This window comes from Gavia stellata, chromosome 11, assembly GCF_030936135.1.
Source record: "Gavia stellata isolate bGavSte3 chromosome 11, bGavSte3.hap2, whole genome shotgun sequence".
Classification (NCBI taxonomy): domain Eukaryota; kingdom Metazoa; phylum Chordata; class Aves; order Gaviiformes; family Gaviidae; genus Gavia; species Gavia stellata.
The window spans coordinates 6,234,916-6,254,647 of NC_082604.1; the positions used below are offsets into that span (position 1 = coordinate 6,234,916).

The window sequence follows — 19,732 nt, forward strand, 5'->3', positions numbered from 1 at the left end:
TTTGAAACCACTGAGTTTTCTCAAAAATCCACCTTATATAAGGGCTTAAATTGTTACTGTGCTGTTTTGTGGATAGAATGAGGCCTTTACACTAAGGGCAATAAAGGAATTTATAGGCTCGCTAAAAATGGAGCTGGAGATAAAATGTCTTGTGCAACAAAGGGTGTAGAAAAATGGCTATGCAAGGCAGTGGAATGGGGATGAAGAGGCATGATGAAGAGGTTTCTCTAGGCAGTAAGATGGAAGACACTGAAAATGCAGTATTTCTGTGAGCTAGGATCATCCGTGGGGAAAGTCAAGACGTGTAGCGATGAGAAGTTGATGAGTGTGGCTGACTGCCAGCAGATATTATGATCTCAGAATATTGATGTTTTGTACTAATAATTACAAAATCAGCAGCTGTACAATTACATATTTAGATAAATACAAGCATAAGTGTATCCTGTAACATGGTGAATGGAAATGAAGTATGATTAAAATGACAGCTCATACAGTAATATTGATGCCTAGAAAAGACAGACAAGCCAAGAGAATGATAACATAATAAAGGATAAAAGAATCTTGATATTCAAAAACTGATAATGAAAACACTCATGAGCAGTGAGAAAAATACATTAACTTTCCATAGCTGTTGAGAGCAGATACAGATCAGACCGAAGACATTAAGAAAAAGAAAATTTATTTGTCTGCACTTATAAAGGCATTCTGGGGCAAAAAAAAAATCCTTCTCAAATGCCCTGAAGAAGAAATCTACAACCAGGATAATCTCTTCTGATACTCTGTCTAGAGCAGAAAGATGCACTGAAGCTATGGAGTATCTAAACAGCCAAGAAGAAAGCCAAGGCTTGGAATCATGTCATCTGAATGTGCTAACAAAGTAAATTTGCTACAGGTTCCCACTCAGGCACTGAAATGTGACAATAAGCAGGATATTCGACTGAGAGAGATATCTGAAATCAGAAAGTTCCTATTAAAGGGAGGGAGCTTCATGAAAGAATTAGGAAGAAGTACAGAAGAAAACTGTTACCGGGATTAGATCAGCATTTGGCTGGGATGTCACAGGATATGTTTGTTTATTGAAGACTACATCAACAGATACAATTTTAAAGTATCATTTAAAATCTGCTGTGCCTCAGGGTCAGCACTGGTCAGGCACTTCTTGTTATTCCATGGAAACCCACTGCTTTTGGGTCGGGGACAAAGCAGAAGCTCATCTCTGTGTGGAGCAGGCAGCCAGCCAGGGGAAAGGTAAAATCCAGGTCTCTGTTTCCCAACAATCTAAACTTCCAAGGCATGTCGGAAGGAGTGGGGTTAATATATTCCCCATCTGAGGGCTGGGTTTTTTGATCCATATATAGATTATACCCACAGAGGGGTGAATCTGGTGCAAAGACTGCAGTTCATATATAGCAGACTTTTTGGCTTTGTCTATTCTGTTAAGCGGAAGAAGGCCCAAGGGTAGGCTAAAATATATGTTTTCCTTAACCTGTGCTGTTTGTCTGCCTTGACAGCAAGAAGGCAGCTGTAGTCCAGCACTAACTACATTCCCTATGACTTTGCATGATATTGTATCAGGCTCCTCTAGAAAGAAGCTTAGATTAATTCCTGTCTTACATTGGCTATGCGAAACACACAGCTTTGTACGTTTGCTAGTGAGCAAGCCCAGGAATACCTGTCTCCTTCCCATCCGCAGACAGGTGGGCAGATGGACCCATGCCGAGAGGTGTGTCAGCACAGGCTTTCTTCAACATAATGCTACACAACTGCCGCAAAGCCTAGAGCTCTATATAGGTGACTTTGGGCTTGCACTAAACTCAGGTCCCTGCCTGTGGTCCAAACAGTTTCTCTAAGCTTTGTTTAATGGCTAATCACCTGATTATTTCCCTGAACAGAGTTCTAATCTTGGTTGTCACTGCTTGGGTGGGGCCTCATCACAACATACAGCTGTGCAGCACAGCTGGGAATGGGAAATCCCCTGCACTAACTTCCTTCCCACTTTTCACTGAACAGACTGAAACATTTTTCCTTTTCTCTTAACAGAGGAGAAGCAGGACACAATGTGAATCTGTTGCTGTTCTGTCTTTTCATGAACGGCAGGATGCTAATCCCTCTCCTAGTAAATATTCCTGTGGCTCAGTCCTGCAAGGCACTGAGCAATCCCTGCTCTTCTCCACACCACCACCACCACCACCACCACCACCACTCCCCCCATACCTTCACAGTCCAGTAAGGGTTTGAAAATAAGCACTTACATCAGTGGACTCATTTTGTGATCGAAGTTCACGTAAGACTATGCTTACATGATCACGCAGTGCTAAGCAAGGTTCAGACCGAGATACTGCTTTGCCCTTCTGCCTAGAAACCTGCAGGACTGAAGCAATGCAAATCATAAAGCAACTTCCCCATCCGTGCTCAGGGTTTATATGGCTTGCTTTCCTCTTCTTAAATCTCTCCTAACAAAGCTTTGTTCAAAGATCATTAACAGATGTTGTCATTAAAAAGCTGGTACTTGCCAACAAATAACACATGGGTCTGCTTGAGAAACAGTGCTGTTTCCACAGCTTTCCCCAAGAAGAGATACTTCTGGTAATTAGTAAGGCCTGTGAGAATATGACATTTTAAAGTATCTTCTACCATACATAATTTCCTAAGAGAACACTGGTTTCCTGAGAATTTGTTTATCTTGTTCCTATGAAATCATTTGGATAAACACACATGATACAGAATAGACAATTAAGCCCATCATGATTAAAGGAGTACGTGGTGATCTTATTAGATAACAATGAATTTGGCGAGCAAAGACTTATCTGTAACAAAAGTAAACAAAAAACCAGCACTAAATAATAGCTAGCTACATAGCTTAATTGAAGGCATAAAATAAAATGATTATCTGATATGCAGAAATGATTCTCAAAGGCTAGAAGGTAACAAACAAAAGGACAGGATTTTGATATCCATTGCAAGATAAGCTGAAACATACAAACAGCAATGCCAAACCAAAAAAAATCTGGGGAAAAGGATATGTACAATGGACCTGGTTGGAATATACAAGCACAGAACTGCTTCTGTGTTTACCTACTTGGTACACACTGAAATCTATAACCTAGATGCCAGGCCTTCTGTCAGCAATTTGGAAAAGTAAACTGGGGAGATGGCCATGTACCCTGTCCAGGGGGATCTTTTAATAGTTATGAACAGAAAGGCTTTGAAGATGGTAACCTAGATATTGATGAAACTCCTGGCAATTTATTGTTAATGAATAGGTGATTTTTTTTTTCTGGGAGGTGGAAAGGAATGAGCATTCAGTAGGTTTTCAGAAACTATTTAAAAGCAATCTGAGTCTTTTGCAATGCTCAAAGCAGGTCTCAACACATAAATTGTAAGTATCATTTTCATATAGGTTTCAAATAAATGGCAGATGTACATTTTTACTACATTCTAAGTTCAGCATTTTAGAGGTTGACATTGAAATCCTTTCTTCCCTCTTCTCTTTTCCATGGACCTGTTGTTAAAAGCATGACTGCTCTGCTAAAAAATCTATGTTTTGAAAGGCTTTTACTCCTTTTTTATTCCTTTTTTATTCCTTTTGTTCTACTGTATGACTGCACGCTACAATATGCACTGATGAGATCGGTGGCATTTTATAGCTATCATTTATGTCTCATCCAAACATGCCGTAGTCAGTAAGAATATTCCCACTGACTTCTCTAAGCCCCAATTCAGGGTTTTATTTGGGATTTAGCTTTAGCTTCAATTCATGTCTCAATTCACTGTGTACGTCAAGCAAGGAATAGTCAACGTTGTCATGTTCCACTTCTATAAAATAATAGTCAGATGTACTTGACAGGTTTTAAGTTTAGGAAGTAAAACACAATCACAGCCTGTACAACTAGAAACACCATCTTGCAGACATGCAGCAAGAGGAAATTCAACTAATCTGATGTTTATTTCTTTAACATTCTATTAAAGCAAAGAAGCTCTGTAATGAGATTACTCCATTTTATCTCTTAATTGTATCCAGATATGCAAAACAGATTTACTGCTAGTGGTTTGTATACAGTACAATATTTTAAAGCTAATTATGAAACACCATTACTATTGTCACACAATGAAATACTTATTCTTACTGTTATGAATCAAGACCATTTTCTAAAATTAATTGTAATTACCTTTTTAATTGGATATAAACCCTACTAAATTCTGAAACAGCTAGTTATATAAACATAATTCCTTTAAATCCAGGATGATATCAGCCTAAAGTATTTTAATTAAATAGACTGCAAAAAAAGGGAAGAGACATTAAGTAGGTTCCCATTATTAAAGCCAGCTGTAAGTCAAGTCTTGAAAGTATTCAAGTTTTTATTTTTGAACACCTGAAATCTACCATTGTCCATGTAAGCATGCATACACATCCTCCCAAACAGTGTATTAATAGTTTAATTGTTCATTGAAGAGTAGTTAGCACCTGGCTTTTGTTTGTATTATTCCACATTGAGAGGAAAGCATATTAAAGTATTTACCCTCACAAATCCCCAGGGCCCAAAAGATCTAGCAGTCTTTTCATTGCTCATGTATATGATACAATTAACAATAAAAAAAAGGTAAGCAAATAGTTTTAAAATAACATTCTATCAAAGTTCTTCTGTTCAAAAACATTGGTGAGTAGATGGTGAAAATCCTTACTTGATCTGTTAGCTGCAATTATTTAATAATTTTTTTAAAAATGCTGTCCCTATGTTATAATACCTCATGTATCTTGATCATACAGCTTGTCAACGCAAATTAAATTTCAGGTATCTATAACCTGGTACTGCAAACTAAATCTAACGTTTTGCACACGTTTCAAAATAGATGTTTAAGCTCGGTTTTCCTGAACAAAATATTCATAATAGGAACAACTGAAGTCTTGACTACAGACTAATCACAGCTTGTTTGCAAGTCTTACTTGAATATGGGATACCTTTTCCCACTCTCCACTTAGTGGTAAAGGGACAAGGAAGAGGCACTTGATTATTTCAGCTGAATGAAGCAGCAATTTAAAACTTACCTGAGTTCCAGCCATCTTAATGAGCATTATTTTTCAGCACTATTATACGGGTATTTCATATATTTGCACATCCAAACCAAATTATATTTACACACACAATGGTAAGGACTTAACTACATATTAAATTGCCAGTATTTTGGTGGAAATTAAGTTAGATTCTGATGCTGATTCTACATTTGATGACAAATTATCCAAGTAATTTAATTAATAAATATTGCAGAATGCGTATCTGAGACTATCAAGAAATTTTATTTAACCAGCAGCTCACCACTAGGTAAAAAAAACAATACTTCATGTGTTTTTTCAAGAATATATACTTTCAGAAGCCAACTCTGTTCGGATCATCCTTCAGTATCATTATGCAACCAATACATATTTGTTAACACTTAGCACAGTCTATAAGGACATTAATTTTCTATTTATTTGAAGAGCTCACATTATCTCAGAAGGCTCTCCCAGTATTTCTGTGATCTAGGTTTCATTGCAGATATTATTCACTCTAAATTTCAGTTTCTTACCTGCACGCCAAGTGTTAAATTATATTGGGTTACTGTCTGTATCACTCTATTTTTACTGCAGCTCTTCACAGATTAAGATTCAAATCCTTTGAATTTAGTAGGATTTTGACAGTAACTCAAGCAGTGCAAGTCTTAGCACTGTCCACCTAATTGTGACATTTATGAATTTCTAAGCTCTGTATGTGTCTATAGAAACTGTATTTACCTGCTGTGTGAATCCTGTCACCAGATCCTTGACAGCCATCCTCATCATCACAATCCCCACTTGACTCCATCTCTTCACTTCTTCCACCCCCACTTCCAGCATCTCGGGAAGTCCATCTTTCCAGTTTTAATTTTGCCTTCTCAGCACCCAGCTAAAATAGAAGAAGCGAAAACCCAACAATGGTCAGAATACTTACACAGTTCCTATCTCTGGTGACCAAGCTGGGTTTATAAAGCAACAAGCACTTTCTCATTCACTTTCAAGAACTGCTCCTCAAGTTGGAGGGTTTTTTTGGCAGTGACATCCAAATATTTTGGAATAACTGATTATACCATCAAATTTTCTCCACCACAGATGACCAGGGACAATTATCATCAAACTTATAATTGAAAGCACCACATTTACCAATAGCATCACAGGGAGCTCTGGTCCTGCAGCTTTTCCTCTTGCAAACCACAGCCTGGAGATCACTGGTTGATGATGGTACAATCTGCCAGCTGTCTGAGTACTTATTTTGAGTTATTTACAATTGAAGACCACAATATACTTGACAACCTTTGAAGAGCTGAGGGTATTTGCTACTTTTCATTATGGGCTTGGTCACTTGGAAACCTTGGCCCCTGGATATGATTTTTAAGATGGTGTCATTTAAGATGCCTGTATGAACTGCAAGTTGTTCATTAAATTTCACTTGAAATATATTTCTTGGACTGAGTATAGAATAAGAAAGCCTTTTCTAAAATAAATCTAAATGTATCATACTAGGTCACACTTGCTGTAATAACATATTTACTCCCCAACGTTATATTTTTGATCTTTAGATAACTCTTTCTCCTTCTGTCACCATGAAGAGTTGCCTACTATAAGTGCTGTGGGAATAAAAGATTTTTCAGTTCACTGGTAGTTCCAAAAAATGAACAATACCATTTCATTTTCACTGAATCTAAACCCAGCCTATCCAGGGAACAAGAGCAGCACTATTTGGGAAGAAATGAAGTAACTGGCTTAGGCTAATACATTCTGTTGTGAGGCATTTGTCAAGGAAGGATGATTCGGGAGAAACTTGAACCTGTCCCCTACACCTGAGAGGAGCACCTACTCGCTGAGCTACATGGCACCTCTCCTGTGGGAGCTGTGCCATTCTTGTACAACATTTCAGAACCAAGGTAACTCCATGTTCCTCGGTGGCCACTCTCCTCAACAGCTTGTATCTGTTGTTGCTAGTGCAAGGGACGCTTCAGGGTATTGGAGAAGGTGGGACAGCTTCTGCAGAGAAAAGCCCCAGCAGCTCAGCTTCCCCTACAGCCCAGTGATACGGAAATACCCTGACTCAGAGTGGATTTTTTCACAACCTGGTTAAGTTGCCCTGGTTACTATCAAGTTTCCATTCCCCCTTACTTATCACCCCCATTTTGTGACTGACGACCAATTTCTTTTCTGAATCTTGTTGGAAAATTACATTGGGGGGGTGTTGGTTTGTTTTTAAGTGATGGAAAGAGGCATTCCAGTATTTCCTTCACGTAGCTGAAACTCAATCTACAATGCATATGAACACTGTTTTGAAAGGCAGCAGCTTGTTTGTCTCCTTTTAAGAGTTATGAAAACCTTGTTCATGTTAGCTCTGCTTGTATGGTTTGATGAGGCACGATTAGGACCTGTTATTCTAGTTATGTGGAAATATTTTAATCAAATGGAAAGACTTCGTAATGCTTCTCAAAGTTGGTCAGATTATGGATCTATCCAATATCCTTCATCACAAGTATCTTCCCCCCAAAGTACTGCAGATCCATTTCAGGCTTTGTGATCTGCTTTATGCCGGAGGACTGTGGTTATTCTTGGTACTGAGCAAAATGTATTTTGAAACGTAGCTACTTTGAAGATTCAAACACATTTCACATTAAAAAGGAGGTGGGGTGGGAGCTGAGGGAGGAACTGGAGCACAGGGCTAATACAACTGTATTAACTGGGTTGAAAGGATGATGATGGATGCAGCAATTTCTCTGTAGTGGGAAGCTTTGTGTGATAGTCTCCTTCTTCAGATACTGTGAGCTGCCATCCTCCACTCTGGGGCTGACAAATGCTTGGATCGGTGCAGCAGAGATCCTGTTCTATAGAACAACAGATGCCAACTTTTATACAGCAGAACTCAGGAAATTTTTCACCCTTTCACTGAAAAGATCTGTTTGCACATTCTGAAGACACAAATAACTTCACACTGCAGTGGAAAGATCAGTAAGTGGGAGGAGAGGGTATGGACTCTAGTGGGGAAGTGCATTAAACACTCTCTAATTGTTACTGCATGACTGTTTTTTATAAACAAGTTGCTTAATGTTGAGCCTCATTATTCACAGGCGTAAAGACTGATGTCATGGCAATACAAAACAACATTTTGTTAAACAATTGGAAAAATTTGCCTATGAGGGAGGAAGATAACTCAGTTCTTTCACAGATTTATTGTGCCCTGACCATATTAGAGAAGACTCATTCATTCTTAGTTATAATCCTTCAGAATGAAAAGAAATGGCTAAGTGGCGAACAGAACCAACGCAAAATTTAATAAAGGCTTTTAATGATTGTTTGCCAGTCAAAGCAGAAATGTTTATTGCCTGTTAAGGTACTCCTTCTTTTCAAAAATTTGATTTCATTCAGCGCCCATGGCTCAATCCTGACCTCTGCTCAAAACAAGTGAATATTTGAACCAAAGATGAACCACTTTCTTGGACAAAGACCAAGAAGCAAGCTCAGCTTTTCAACATGGTGCACTGCAGCATTTTACAAACTTCTGGGTTCTTAATCTTAAGAGATTAGCTGTAGCCCAGATCTGCATCTCCTGCCCATATTAATGAAGGCATACCCACTCTTTCTTGGCTTGCCACTAGAGAGGGCCATCAAATTACACAGAATCCTTATATACAAGTTCAACGTTACCACTTCAAGTCAACTCAGGTGTGACCTATCAACCCTTTTCACCTTGTAGACCCTTTCGCAACCTCTTCCAATGACTTTCGATCTGCAGCTACCATTCATCTCGAATGATGGACCATAGCCCAACTTTGTGCAGAGATGATGCACAGAGATAAATAAACCAATTCTAGGAGATGAAATAGTATAGCCACTTCAGCGAGGAGCTCCACCCACACCGTGCAGCCCTGTTGAGAAGGCAATGACACCATTGCATAGTGACGGGTGATCTACCACCCTTCTCTTTTCCAAATTTTGAAGGAACACTTGTCCTTTGGCTACCGTCATGTGACTTTAGTGAGATCACTGTTTTACTGCGATAGCAAAGCGTACACCAGCATTTCTTCATCTCCTTTTTTCATAGAATCCTTTCTCGAAGGCCTGAGACTGCACTGAAATAGCACAGACTGCATCACGATGGACTAAGATGGTGGAGCTTTGAAAGAAGATCATAATGAAAGTCATTAACCTTCACTTTTTATTAAGCTCTGCGAGGTCCAGAAGATGGGTGTGGACAGGGAATTCCTGTAATGTTTTGTGGCTAGGGGACTGAGAGGTCTCCAACAGAGGAGCTGGAGGTCATATGAAGGTTCAAGGCACCTTCAGAGACAGCCATGATCTGTTAAAGAGCCTGAACAATTCTCCTAGCTGCTGCCACCAATCACTAAAACTTTCTGCTTCCCCACAGATGGCTGTGGAGAGAATCACAGTCCCTTGCCCATAGTTAACACTGGAGATCAGATATTGGAGTCAGTCATGGCATTTCTATTATTGCTTAAAATCCACTCTTAAACAAGCCTTATTTTGTTGACTTCTACTCTGCCTGCTGATGCATAATGCCATCCAGCCATCTCTGGCAACTCTGCACAATAGTTCCAGCCTGGAAGCGCAGCATCTTGACGCTGAGAATTGATGCTTCGGTTAAACAATTGCAATGGATTTCAGGCTGGGCACTGGATCTTGTACCATTACCTTCACAAAGCAGAAGAAACCTGCTGCCTAAGATTCCAGAAAATACTGGAATCTTAACAGCTTAAAAATTAAGTCTTCAGGTTTTTGCCACATCTGAACAACAATTTTTTTTAACTCATGAAAAGGTTATATAAATAGATCAATAAGATTTGTACAGCCCAACTGAAAAATGACTCAAATCAGGAATTTTTCCAACTGCAATAGGCTTTGGATCAGGTTCATAAATCTCTAAAGGGTTTTTGAGAAACTATACAGTCTTTCTGTGGGAAAGCTTTAGTATATGTATCTGATTCAGCTGAAAGGTAAAAATCCGGTAGCACTATTCAGCTCTGAGTCAGACACAGATGACTATCCTCATGCATTTTATTTATTCCAGCAAAGGTGCCAACCCTAAGTGACATTAAAAAAAAAAGTTCTGCTGATGTATGGTTTTATGGAGAAGAAAGAAGTCGTATGAGAATGGCTGCTGTCTTTCTCCCCTATTAATACTTGATGATGTAGCACACGCATTCCTGGTCGCATAAAAGAATCCTTCAGACTTCAGAGGCTTCAAAGAGTATGTGACACACAAACCCTGAGCTTTCTACGATGAGTCTAACCCTAATTCTCACTCTGACCACAGGTGTATTAGAATATACATTTATTCTAATGTTTTTTCATGAAGGCATGTTCCAGCTGAATACTTCCACACATTAATTAAATAATAACTGTTTAGCTCCGTGAAAACTATTTGATAAAAGTGCCGATTTCAATCCATTTCATTGATTAGTCTGTTTTCTGAGGGCTCATACATGCACGTATATCTGAGGGGATGACTCCAAGCTGTAGAATAATAAACTCATTTCATCAGAAAATAGGTTTTAAAATTATATCTTGCACCACAGTTCCAGACTTTTCAGGTCAGTGAACACGACAATGAAAATCTAAGAGAATGCACTTTTTGAATAAAGCCACTTAAAATTGCGTGCTTGGAATATTCAGAGACAAATCCCATACAATAATTGTTTCCTGAGGGATTCATTAATTAGTTTACTATATGACGGATTTCAGTGTGAATGCTTTTCTTCTCTGAAAAGACAGCTTTGAGGTGAAATCTGACTTCCGTCCACTCGTCATGTGAGCACGTGTATCACCTGCTGGCGTTTTCACAGTGCTCCAAAATGGCTGATTATATACTGCATTTAGAAATTGTAAGCTAAGCTTGATCTTTTCTCAAGGTACTTATAAGTAGTTGCCTTCTAAAAAATGCTCTAGTGACATAAATATGATTTGCAGAGACAAAGCATTTTGCCAGCACAAATAATGTACAAAGCCATTGTAAATGCCATCATAAATGACTCAATCCTTCCATTCATTTTTTTCAAAAAAAAAAAAAAATCCTTTCTAAACCATTATTAGGTCAGAAATGACTGAAAAAGACAATGCGCCTTTGTTTTTAGCCTATTATATACATTTTTTGTTAGGGACTGACATACTGCTTTAGGCATAAAGCTGCATTTTACTGGTGCCTTGTGACTGAGCAGATGTTCTGTCATTCCACAAAACAATAGCTACATAACAAATTTTAGACATAACTGCCATATATATACTTATTCCAAGAGGGTTCTCTCCTTTAAGATAACATTTATGGCTAATTTTCCTCCACATATGCTCTTAGCTCCTTTTTAAAAGCATTTGGCAGTTGCTTTTGCTTCTTCTTTTCGCATTTATCTAGCATTCATACATTACAGCATAAATAACCAAAATGAACTTAGTCTTCAATTTTGTCAAACATTTTATTTGGCTTATTCTTCCTTTGTCTCTATTTCATAGAAATCCAAAAAGGGCTGATGTATTATCCCCTTCTAGTTTCTTCTGAAAGTAGTACAACTCAAGGAGGTAGTACCACTCGACTCTTAAATCCTTTTTTTTTTAGCTAAAGAAAACAGACATGTAACCTTCTGCAGCAACTGACACCCCCAGGTTTCCTTCTGCTGTATTTATTTATATTCTTACAATAACCTTTGCATAACACATCTTGCTTTACAAGTCACCTCTACAATATTAGAATAATTTAAATGAACAGTTATATATAATTTATGCAACACAGTTAAGAACTGACAATGGTTTTAGAATTTTATTCATGGCTCTCCCAACTAGACCTTTTCTAACTCGGGAATTGGACCACTATTGGTAGATTCCTTTGTTTTATGTTATTCTCTCTAGCTAAGTACCTCACATTTACTTACACTAGCATTTGTATTTTTTATCTATGCCAATGTTCCTGGTATATATATATAAAAACTGAAGGGGGAAGGCTTTCTTCAAACACACGGAAACATGCAGAGCGCAAGTCTTAGACTATATGTGCCCACAAAGTGGGGACTGACACCCTCCTTCCCTACTCTGCCCCCGGGTATCTCCACTTGAGCTAGACATAGCATTTTGGAAGTTCTTTTTGCACTTCTGATAATTTTTTTTTCCCTGTTTCTTTTGGTTTGTTCCACCATCAAGTTTCTCCGGTTGTCTGGAAGCACTTTCATAGCTGAAATGGCCCATGCCTAGAATAACCGTGCCAGTTCTGGAACTACACACTCACCTTTCCTATATTTGTTTGTGACAATGCAGCTCCCCATGGAGCCATCTTTCGGATAAATTTGACAAGTTTCTGGTTGAGGTTACCTGGCAAAGCTGATGCAGAACATACACTTGAATGATAAGTGCAATTCTGAGTACTTCAACTCTCACCCAAACGTTGAAGCAGCTGCCCCCCTGCCCCAGCCCCACTGCTCCCAGTGCCACAAGCGCGGAGGCAAAAGCGCTCAGCTGCGAGGGCAGCCCCCATGGCCCCGTGGCTGTTCCTCACCTCCTCAGGAGGAAAGGCGGAGGCCCGGCAGAGCCAGCTCACATGGCAGAACAGGCTCACAAGATCCAGCAGTAGGAGGAACACAGAGACATAAAGTTTCCTTAGGATCACTACGCATTGCGGGGGAAATGATACACCTGCTTCTAATGTGTTTTACGGGTTGTTTTTCATCTTCTGCTTCATTCTAGAATTCTTTTGTTCAAAGTATTTTAATTATTTGACCAACTCTCCTACTGTGTTTCTGAGCATCTTCAGTATGAGCTGTACATCTTTTGGGAAGGTTAGGTCTTGCTTTCTGACTTTATCCATCTTTTTCAAGCCAAATAGCTGATGGAATTGGTGTTTTTATTTGTTTCGGTTTGCTTTTTTCCCATTAAAACACTAAATTACTCCTGTCTGAAACAGCATCTGTATTCCTACAATGGATTTAGCTTCTTACGGTTTCTGTGGAAGTTTCTTGCAACCATTCCTTTATTTTCTATCTATAACTTTTCCTCCTGATTTTATAGCCCTAACTTCTCCACATACACATTCCAATCCTCTGTCCTTGAGGCTTTGTATTTGCATAAGTCTGTCTTTACCTGTGATTACTTTTTGTTCTCCTAGTTTATGCAGATTGACTCGTTACCCTCTTCCTCATATTTTTATTGCCAGATGACACACCAGATACTTAAGGATCCACACTTTCATTTATCTTTGAATACTTTTCATTTCCGCTCTGCGTCCTTCCTCTAATCAGGCTGTTTCTCTCTGATTTCCTGGATAGTCCACTGCAGATCCATACTCCAGAGTAGAGAAGCTAAAAGAAATTATTTCTCTCTCAGTTGATTACAAAGGTAATAAAATTATTTCAGCAGGAATGTAAGATGGTTTTTAGAGGTTCACCTTGTTATACTGCGGGATTAATGCTTCTGGTTTCGATGTTTATGGTTTCTGTTTTTCAACTGCTTATTAAAGGTGAGTATATTTCTAGAAGAGTGCTAGCACCATGATCAGCTTAATATTCATTGAATTAAATTACACAAGCTACATATGTTCTCATATTTACTGATTACACTGTAAAGAAGCAACAAGAATGTGCACCTACAGAATCTTCACACTAACAGTTTGGGTAAACTGTCACCCAAAAAGTATTAATTGTGAACGATGTAAAGTGAGCACAAATAAAAAAATACTTATTCTAGTTAATAAACTGTTTTGACCAAGCGCAACAGCTGTTCAAAGAGAATTAACAAAATTTGATTGGAATTCAGTAAGTCAGCTGAGTCCAGGAAGCAAGCAGACACCTCTCCTGGATGTTGGATCTTGGTGTTGGGCTGCAATTTTTTGGTACTACGTGATGCACCAAAGAAGATCTTTCCGATGCAATATCTAGCGTGCCTAACTTAGACATATACCTTGGGTTAGTCCCTGCCACAGGCACAAATTTCACCTTTAGACAGTTAGCTTAGTGTAGTCTTTTCCAAAAATAAAATCTGCTTTTTAAATTGCAGTACATGCAGTCTGAAAATAGAGCATATGGCTAAAAAACCTGTCGTGTTATATTAAGACTTTCTGCATCTTGTTAAAGTGAAGAAAAAAAAAGGTAAACAATTGTAATAAAAACATAAGGTAAACATTGTAATTATTGGTGAAGAGTATGCAGGAGCTGCTTACAAAAGATCTTTGACCCTTCAAAATAGTGCATTTTTGGGACAGCGGCTGTTTGATACAACAGCTTCAGAGGCAGAGGGTTGTTGAGTGCCAACAAGGTACTCAGAATGACAGTGTCACCAGTTCTTGTGATGTGGCCCCTTGCAAGAAAAATGTGGGCTGCAACACCTCTAGACATGTGTGCATGGCGCGCGTGCACATATTGGATGGATGACGGTGCTATCGCCAGTGGGAGCTGCACTTATTTTTTGTAATAATCGCAATAATGCACTAGACCAGAAGGCATGATTCTCTGCAAGGGTAAGTGGCTGGGAGATGAACACACCATGTCTCTGCCATACTGAGATACGAAGGCACGATGCCAGACCTAGCAAGTGTTGCCTCCTGTGCTCTCACAAATGAGTCTGTTCTACATTGCTTACAACATTGTTTCTCCATACTTGGAAAGGAGGAGCTTTAAGTGGGATAACTTTTGCAAGGGGTTAATAAAATGACCAGAAAAAATGAAGAGTCTTCTCTGAAAGACCATGGCTTGCTTTTCCTAGCACAAAGACGACTGGGAGAATATGATTATTGTCTACCAATATATTTAGCCTTCCCCTTCAATGTGGAGAGATCTCTGAGAATAAAACTAGCATAGAAATAAAAAGGGCGAAAACAAGCTTTTTAACTATCAGAGTTACAAGTTTTGGGAGCAGCGTCCCAAGAGGAAGATGGGGACAAAAATTCTCAAGCATTTGCAAGACCTGGCTGAATAAATTTGTGAGTAATGTTGCCTGTGATGTCAATGAGCTATATGTGATATTTCAGGAGGTCTCTTCCAGACTTCCATCCTGTGTCTCCACACTCTGATAGTTTCTAATATTAGAAAATTGATTTGTAAAATCAAAACCACAAACCAGAACCACTCCCATTAGCTATTAGGAGTGTTATTTCCCTGCTTGTCTGATTTCTGTATGGGAAAATTCTGTCCACATACCAAATTATGTCCATTCTTTCTTCTAGGCTAAGAATGAAGCCTCTTAGTTGTGCCTGAAGTCAAAATGTGGCTCAAAATATGTATTAATTATTGCTGGGGCTTAACATGGTTTACAAATGTCCTGTTTAACTAGGAGTTCTGACTCATCAGGTTTTAGACTTCTAATAATAACCAAGAACCTTCTGTCTGATCAGACTTGGGAAGTGTGAAACGAGAAGTGCCTGCAATCAGGAGGCTGCTCGCACTCCATCAGCCCTTGAATGGCACCCTTCTGATAAGCTGCGTGTTTTTATGGATCAAGTGAGTAAACAGTGGCCAATCTAAATTGTCTGAGGAACAGAACCAACCTTTCTCCTTGCTTTGTACTCAGACAGCAATTACCTTTTTTATTTGCTGAAGGAAATGCTCATGACATGCTCCAGTGCATGTTAATTCTGTTTCGTGTTCTTGGATAATTATCTGTTTTCAAGCTCTATGTTGGTGAAGATAATTTTCATAGAATGAAAAATTTGACATTTCATTGGAAAGACTTGTGAAAAATCAAAGCCTCTCATTATTTGGCAGTGCTCAATGGAGCCAGGCTTTGGATTTCATGTTTCATGTTAAAACATGACAGCAGCAGTGGTCTGTTTAGTCTCCTCCACACTAAATCCAAGCAACTGAGCACTAAAACACAATATGGAATAAAGTATGGAAAATATGGTAAGAAGATGGATAATGATGTTTGTCATCCATTTAACGTGTACTGACTTTGGGAGCTAAATCACAAATTATCTATTACGTAAGCTAACTAGTTTTAATAACACCGCAACCCAAACCCGCATTTAAAAACAACCACACTGTCTCAGTGCCACCAGACTTCTCTGAAATCTTGAATATCACATTTCTACATGTGTTGTATTATTTAGAAGGTGCCATGTATGTACAGAAAAAGAAAGGATTGGAGCCTATGCTGCTATGAATCAGCAAACTGAATTCTGTGGAGCTGATCCAATTTGTTCCACATGAAGGGCGAGCCCAGATTTTTTGTCGTTTGGGAAAGCATGGTCTTCTAACGAAAGAGACAAATGCATTTCATGTTGCATGAATGTGACAGAAGGAAAGACTCTCTCCAGATGTTGTACTCCCACGGTTTCATGGTAACATTTGAGGACATATGATTGAATGTTTTTGCTAAGTCATTTTTATTTAAAAAAGGAAGAAGAGAGAGAACAGATACTTCTGCAAGCAGCAGCTGCCACTGAAGCTTTTTTCCTACGGCTTTCCTTTTTGTTGGTGGCTTCCCATGGAGGTTCTCTCATGCCACAAAGATTGACTTCACAAGATAGTGTTTTTACCAGTGAGTCTCTCTCCTCTACTCACAGAACTCAGGATCTGTTAAATTTGGTTAAAATTGGCTAAAGGGTTAAAAAGACATGGAGGGAATGGCAAGGCTGACAGGCAGGGACAGAGCAGAGCACATTATATAAGCTGTATTTGTTTATGAAACCAGGTTAAAATGCAACATAAGGACAAACAAATGGCCTTGAGAGATCACTAGTAACATTTCTAGAGAGCAGGAAGAGGTGCTTTGCCTGACAGCAGCTTTGCCTTTCCCCTCGCGGGTTTAAACTCTGTTCAGGCTTGGAACAGGCACAGTAAGTGGAAAAAGGTCAACGCATCAGTCTTCGTGGACTATCATCTGCTCCTATTGCCTTCTCAAAAGCCACTAACAAGATAATCTGATCACAGAGATCAAAAGCTCTCTCGTGGTGCACTAGGTAAATTGATAACCACATTCTTCTCTACTGTATATACCTATAATTCAGGGTTGGGAACTGGCCCACATTTACCAGAGATGTAAAGTGGCTTTGAAAGTCTTTCTTTATATCTCATTCACACTATATAAAGGACCTACTATTTCCAGGGAGAGGACTGAAATATTCAGAACAGGGCTCTAGACTTGTGCTACCAGCACTTTACTGCAGAATTCATTTAAGCAGTTTCAGCACATAAATGCAACACTCATTTGTCCTGTTGTTTTACACTTACATTTTACACTTACTATTTCAGAATGTTTTCTCTACAAGTGACAAAGTTCCCATTTAATCAATTAGAATAATTTTCGCTAAAGTCTCTTCTGAGATTTCTAAAGTTTCTCCGTTCCATTTTTCATCTCACCAAAAATTTAATTTTTTATTTAATTAAAACAATCATCCTCTTTCCTCCAATGACAGGTCTGAATTAGATTCTACTCTTGCACAGCTCTGTAGACCTTACCTAAATTTCAAGCAGTGTTCAAAAGGAGCAAAGAAAAGACGTCAGCTCTACTACAGACAAGAGAGAGATCTGGACTGGAGCTGACTTCTGTTATTGTACTGAGACCTAGCGTGGAATAGGTAGGTGAAAACCCAGAAAAATGACAGCAGAACTACCACTGAAAGACAGTCAGCACAAAACAAAACATTCTGCTGATATTCTGTTTTCCCCCTTCTCAGCAAGATGCTTTTGCTCCCCATTTCATTTGTATTTAATCCTTCTTGCCAGCTCCTCTTCACTGCTTACTTGTGACCCACCACCTCTTTTTTTGCCTTATGGAACAGCATTCTCTTTCCTGCCTAAATATGGTCCTCAGTTCAGCTGAGGATGATGATTCTTGGCCACTTCTGCTTGAAGGTATTATTAGGTTTTACATGTGGAAGCTCTTCTTCCATTGGAGGCTGGTCCCTCCCTAGCAGCTCTGCCCAACGGATGGTTCTCTCCTCCTTTTGTTAATTTATGTTGAAGGCCTGCAAGGACTGTTCAATGGCCTCACCTGTTTCTCTTCCCCACCTCAGGCCTCTGAAGAAAGAGGCTTGCCTACTTTTTCATTTTGCTCTCCCACTGCTTTTGTACAACTCCGAATCTTTCTTTATGCAGAGGATTCTCAGTGGAAACAAGGAGGAACCAACCCCAGTGATCTCACCACTGACCATCAGCAAGTTTTCCCACAGTCTGGGAACTCCTGGATGAGTTAGTCAGCAATACGTCCCTCTAGATGAGAAACGTGGACTGGAAAAGCTCAGACATTTCCATGAGCGGGTATGTTATTCAGGGACCATTAAGATGGCTCCAGGAAAGCTCATATTCTGCTTGTAAAGCAGCCCATGCGGGCTGCCTGCCCTGCCAGACCTGGCACACTGCTGACTCTGGCCTCCTGTGAGTGAGGGAAGAGGTATGATTAGTAACAAGTGCTGGCATTTTGTACGAATGTCCTGCTTTGTTCCCAGTTAATCATGGCCTGAAACTGCAGGAAGTACTAGTAAACACACACATGGATAAGCTGTTGCTTTAAAACAAAAAGCTACAAGTGAGAGCTACAGCGTTTTAGAGCTGACAGCAAACACTGCACCCAGATCTGCATTCTTTCCGGACAAGGAGCTAGCACTGAAATGAAGAACAAGCTGTGGCGTGTCTCACTTACACACCAACTCAGGAACAGCCTTGCTCTCTGTACATTCAACCCCACAAGGGTTCACGTGTTCACATGCAGCTCTGGAAGGTACAATTATTTGTGATGACAAAGGATGATCTAAGCAAACAAAGGCAGACTCCCATGCACTTCTCTTCTCATCCTATGCATGAGCAATCACATTACATAGCCTTGATTCTGCCTTGGGCATTTTCCTAACCATGAATCATGAAATACAAGGCAGAGATGGCATAAAGAGACTATGAAGAATTTACACTTCTAGCATACCTCAGCTGCCTCGTAGCTTCCTCTCCTTCCCAAGAGCTCAGGCATGGCTGGGCTGAGTGCTGAGTGCTGGCCACTCTGGCAGCAGCCACACACACTAGCGCTGACTGTAACAGAACTGGAAAGTAACAGGAGTCCCTGAAGAACCACTGGCATGACTACTATATCTGGGGGAGTTGGTTGGTTCAGGTCTTTTAAGTATTTCTGAGGTAATACAGCTATATTTAGCTGCTGAAACATAACTTGAAGTATAGCAAGAACCCCTGCTGTGTATTCGATCATCTGATACTAATTATGCATGAAAAAGAAGGAATCTATCTTTAGTTTAACTTCAAAGACCAGCCCATGCTTCTTACTGTCAAGTAGGTAGGACTTGCAGTGATACTCTGTGATTACAACTGCAGGGGCACATACCCAGTGGGAAATCTAAGGCAGCTGGAAAGGCTCAACAACACTAATGTTTCCTCTCTCTCTTTTCTCTTGCTAGTGCGTAAGTTATGGGGCAGAGTATTGCTATTTATTCAGATAACTCTGATGTCGTGAATGACTGACTACTAAATCAAAGTCTGCTCACCGACTTCAGTGAAGGTCATCTCCCCCCAAAAATTCCCCCATCAGTCCCAATCCCTTCCCATGTTGTTACAGGGGTAAACACAGGGACACGCTCACCAACACACTCACAGGTACACAAAGAGAATGATCCTACAAGCCTATTTATTTAGGAAAGTAGGCAAAAAGCCATTGTAGAAATCATGTTAAGATCTACCTCCACCATAAAGCTCCCTTTTGTGCTTTATGTCACCTTCCCCAGAGCTTTATCTGGGCTTGTGTATGATG

At 39.5% G+C, this 19,732-nt stretch overlaps 1 protein-coding gene across 1 annotated transcript in view; it reads right to left on the reverse strand.

Moving 5' to 3' along the window:
• LOC104259710 (glypican-5-like) overlaps positions 1 to 19,732 on the reverse strand; it is a 391,297-nt gene that overhangs the window by 90,710 nt on the left and 280,855 nt on the right. Inside the window, exon 8 of the mRNA XM_059822578.1 lies at positions 5,771 to 5,921. Coding sequence (XP_059678561.1) covers positions 5,771 to 5,921 — 151 coding nt within the window. The remainder of the gene's footprint in view (positions 1 to 5,770; positions 5,922 to 19,732) is intronic.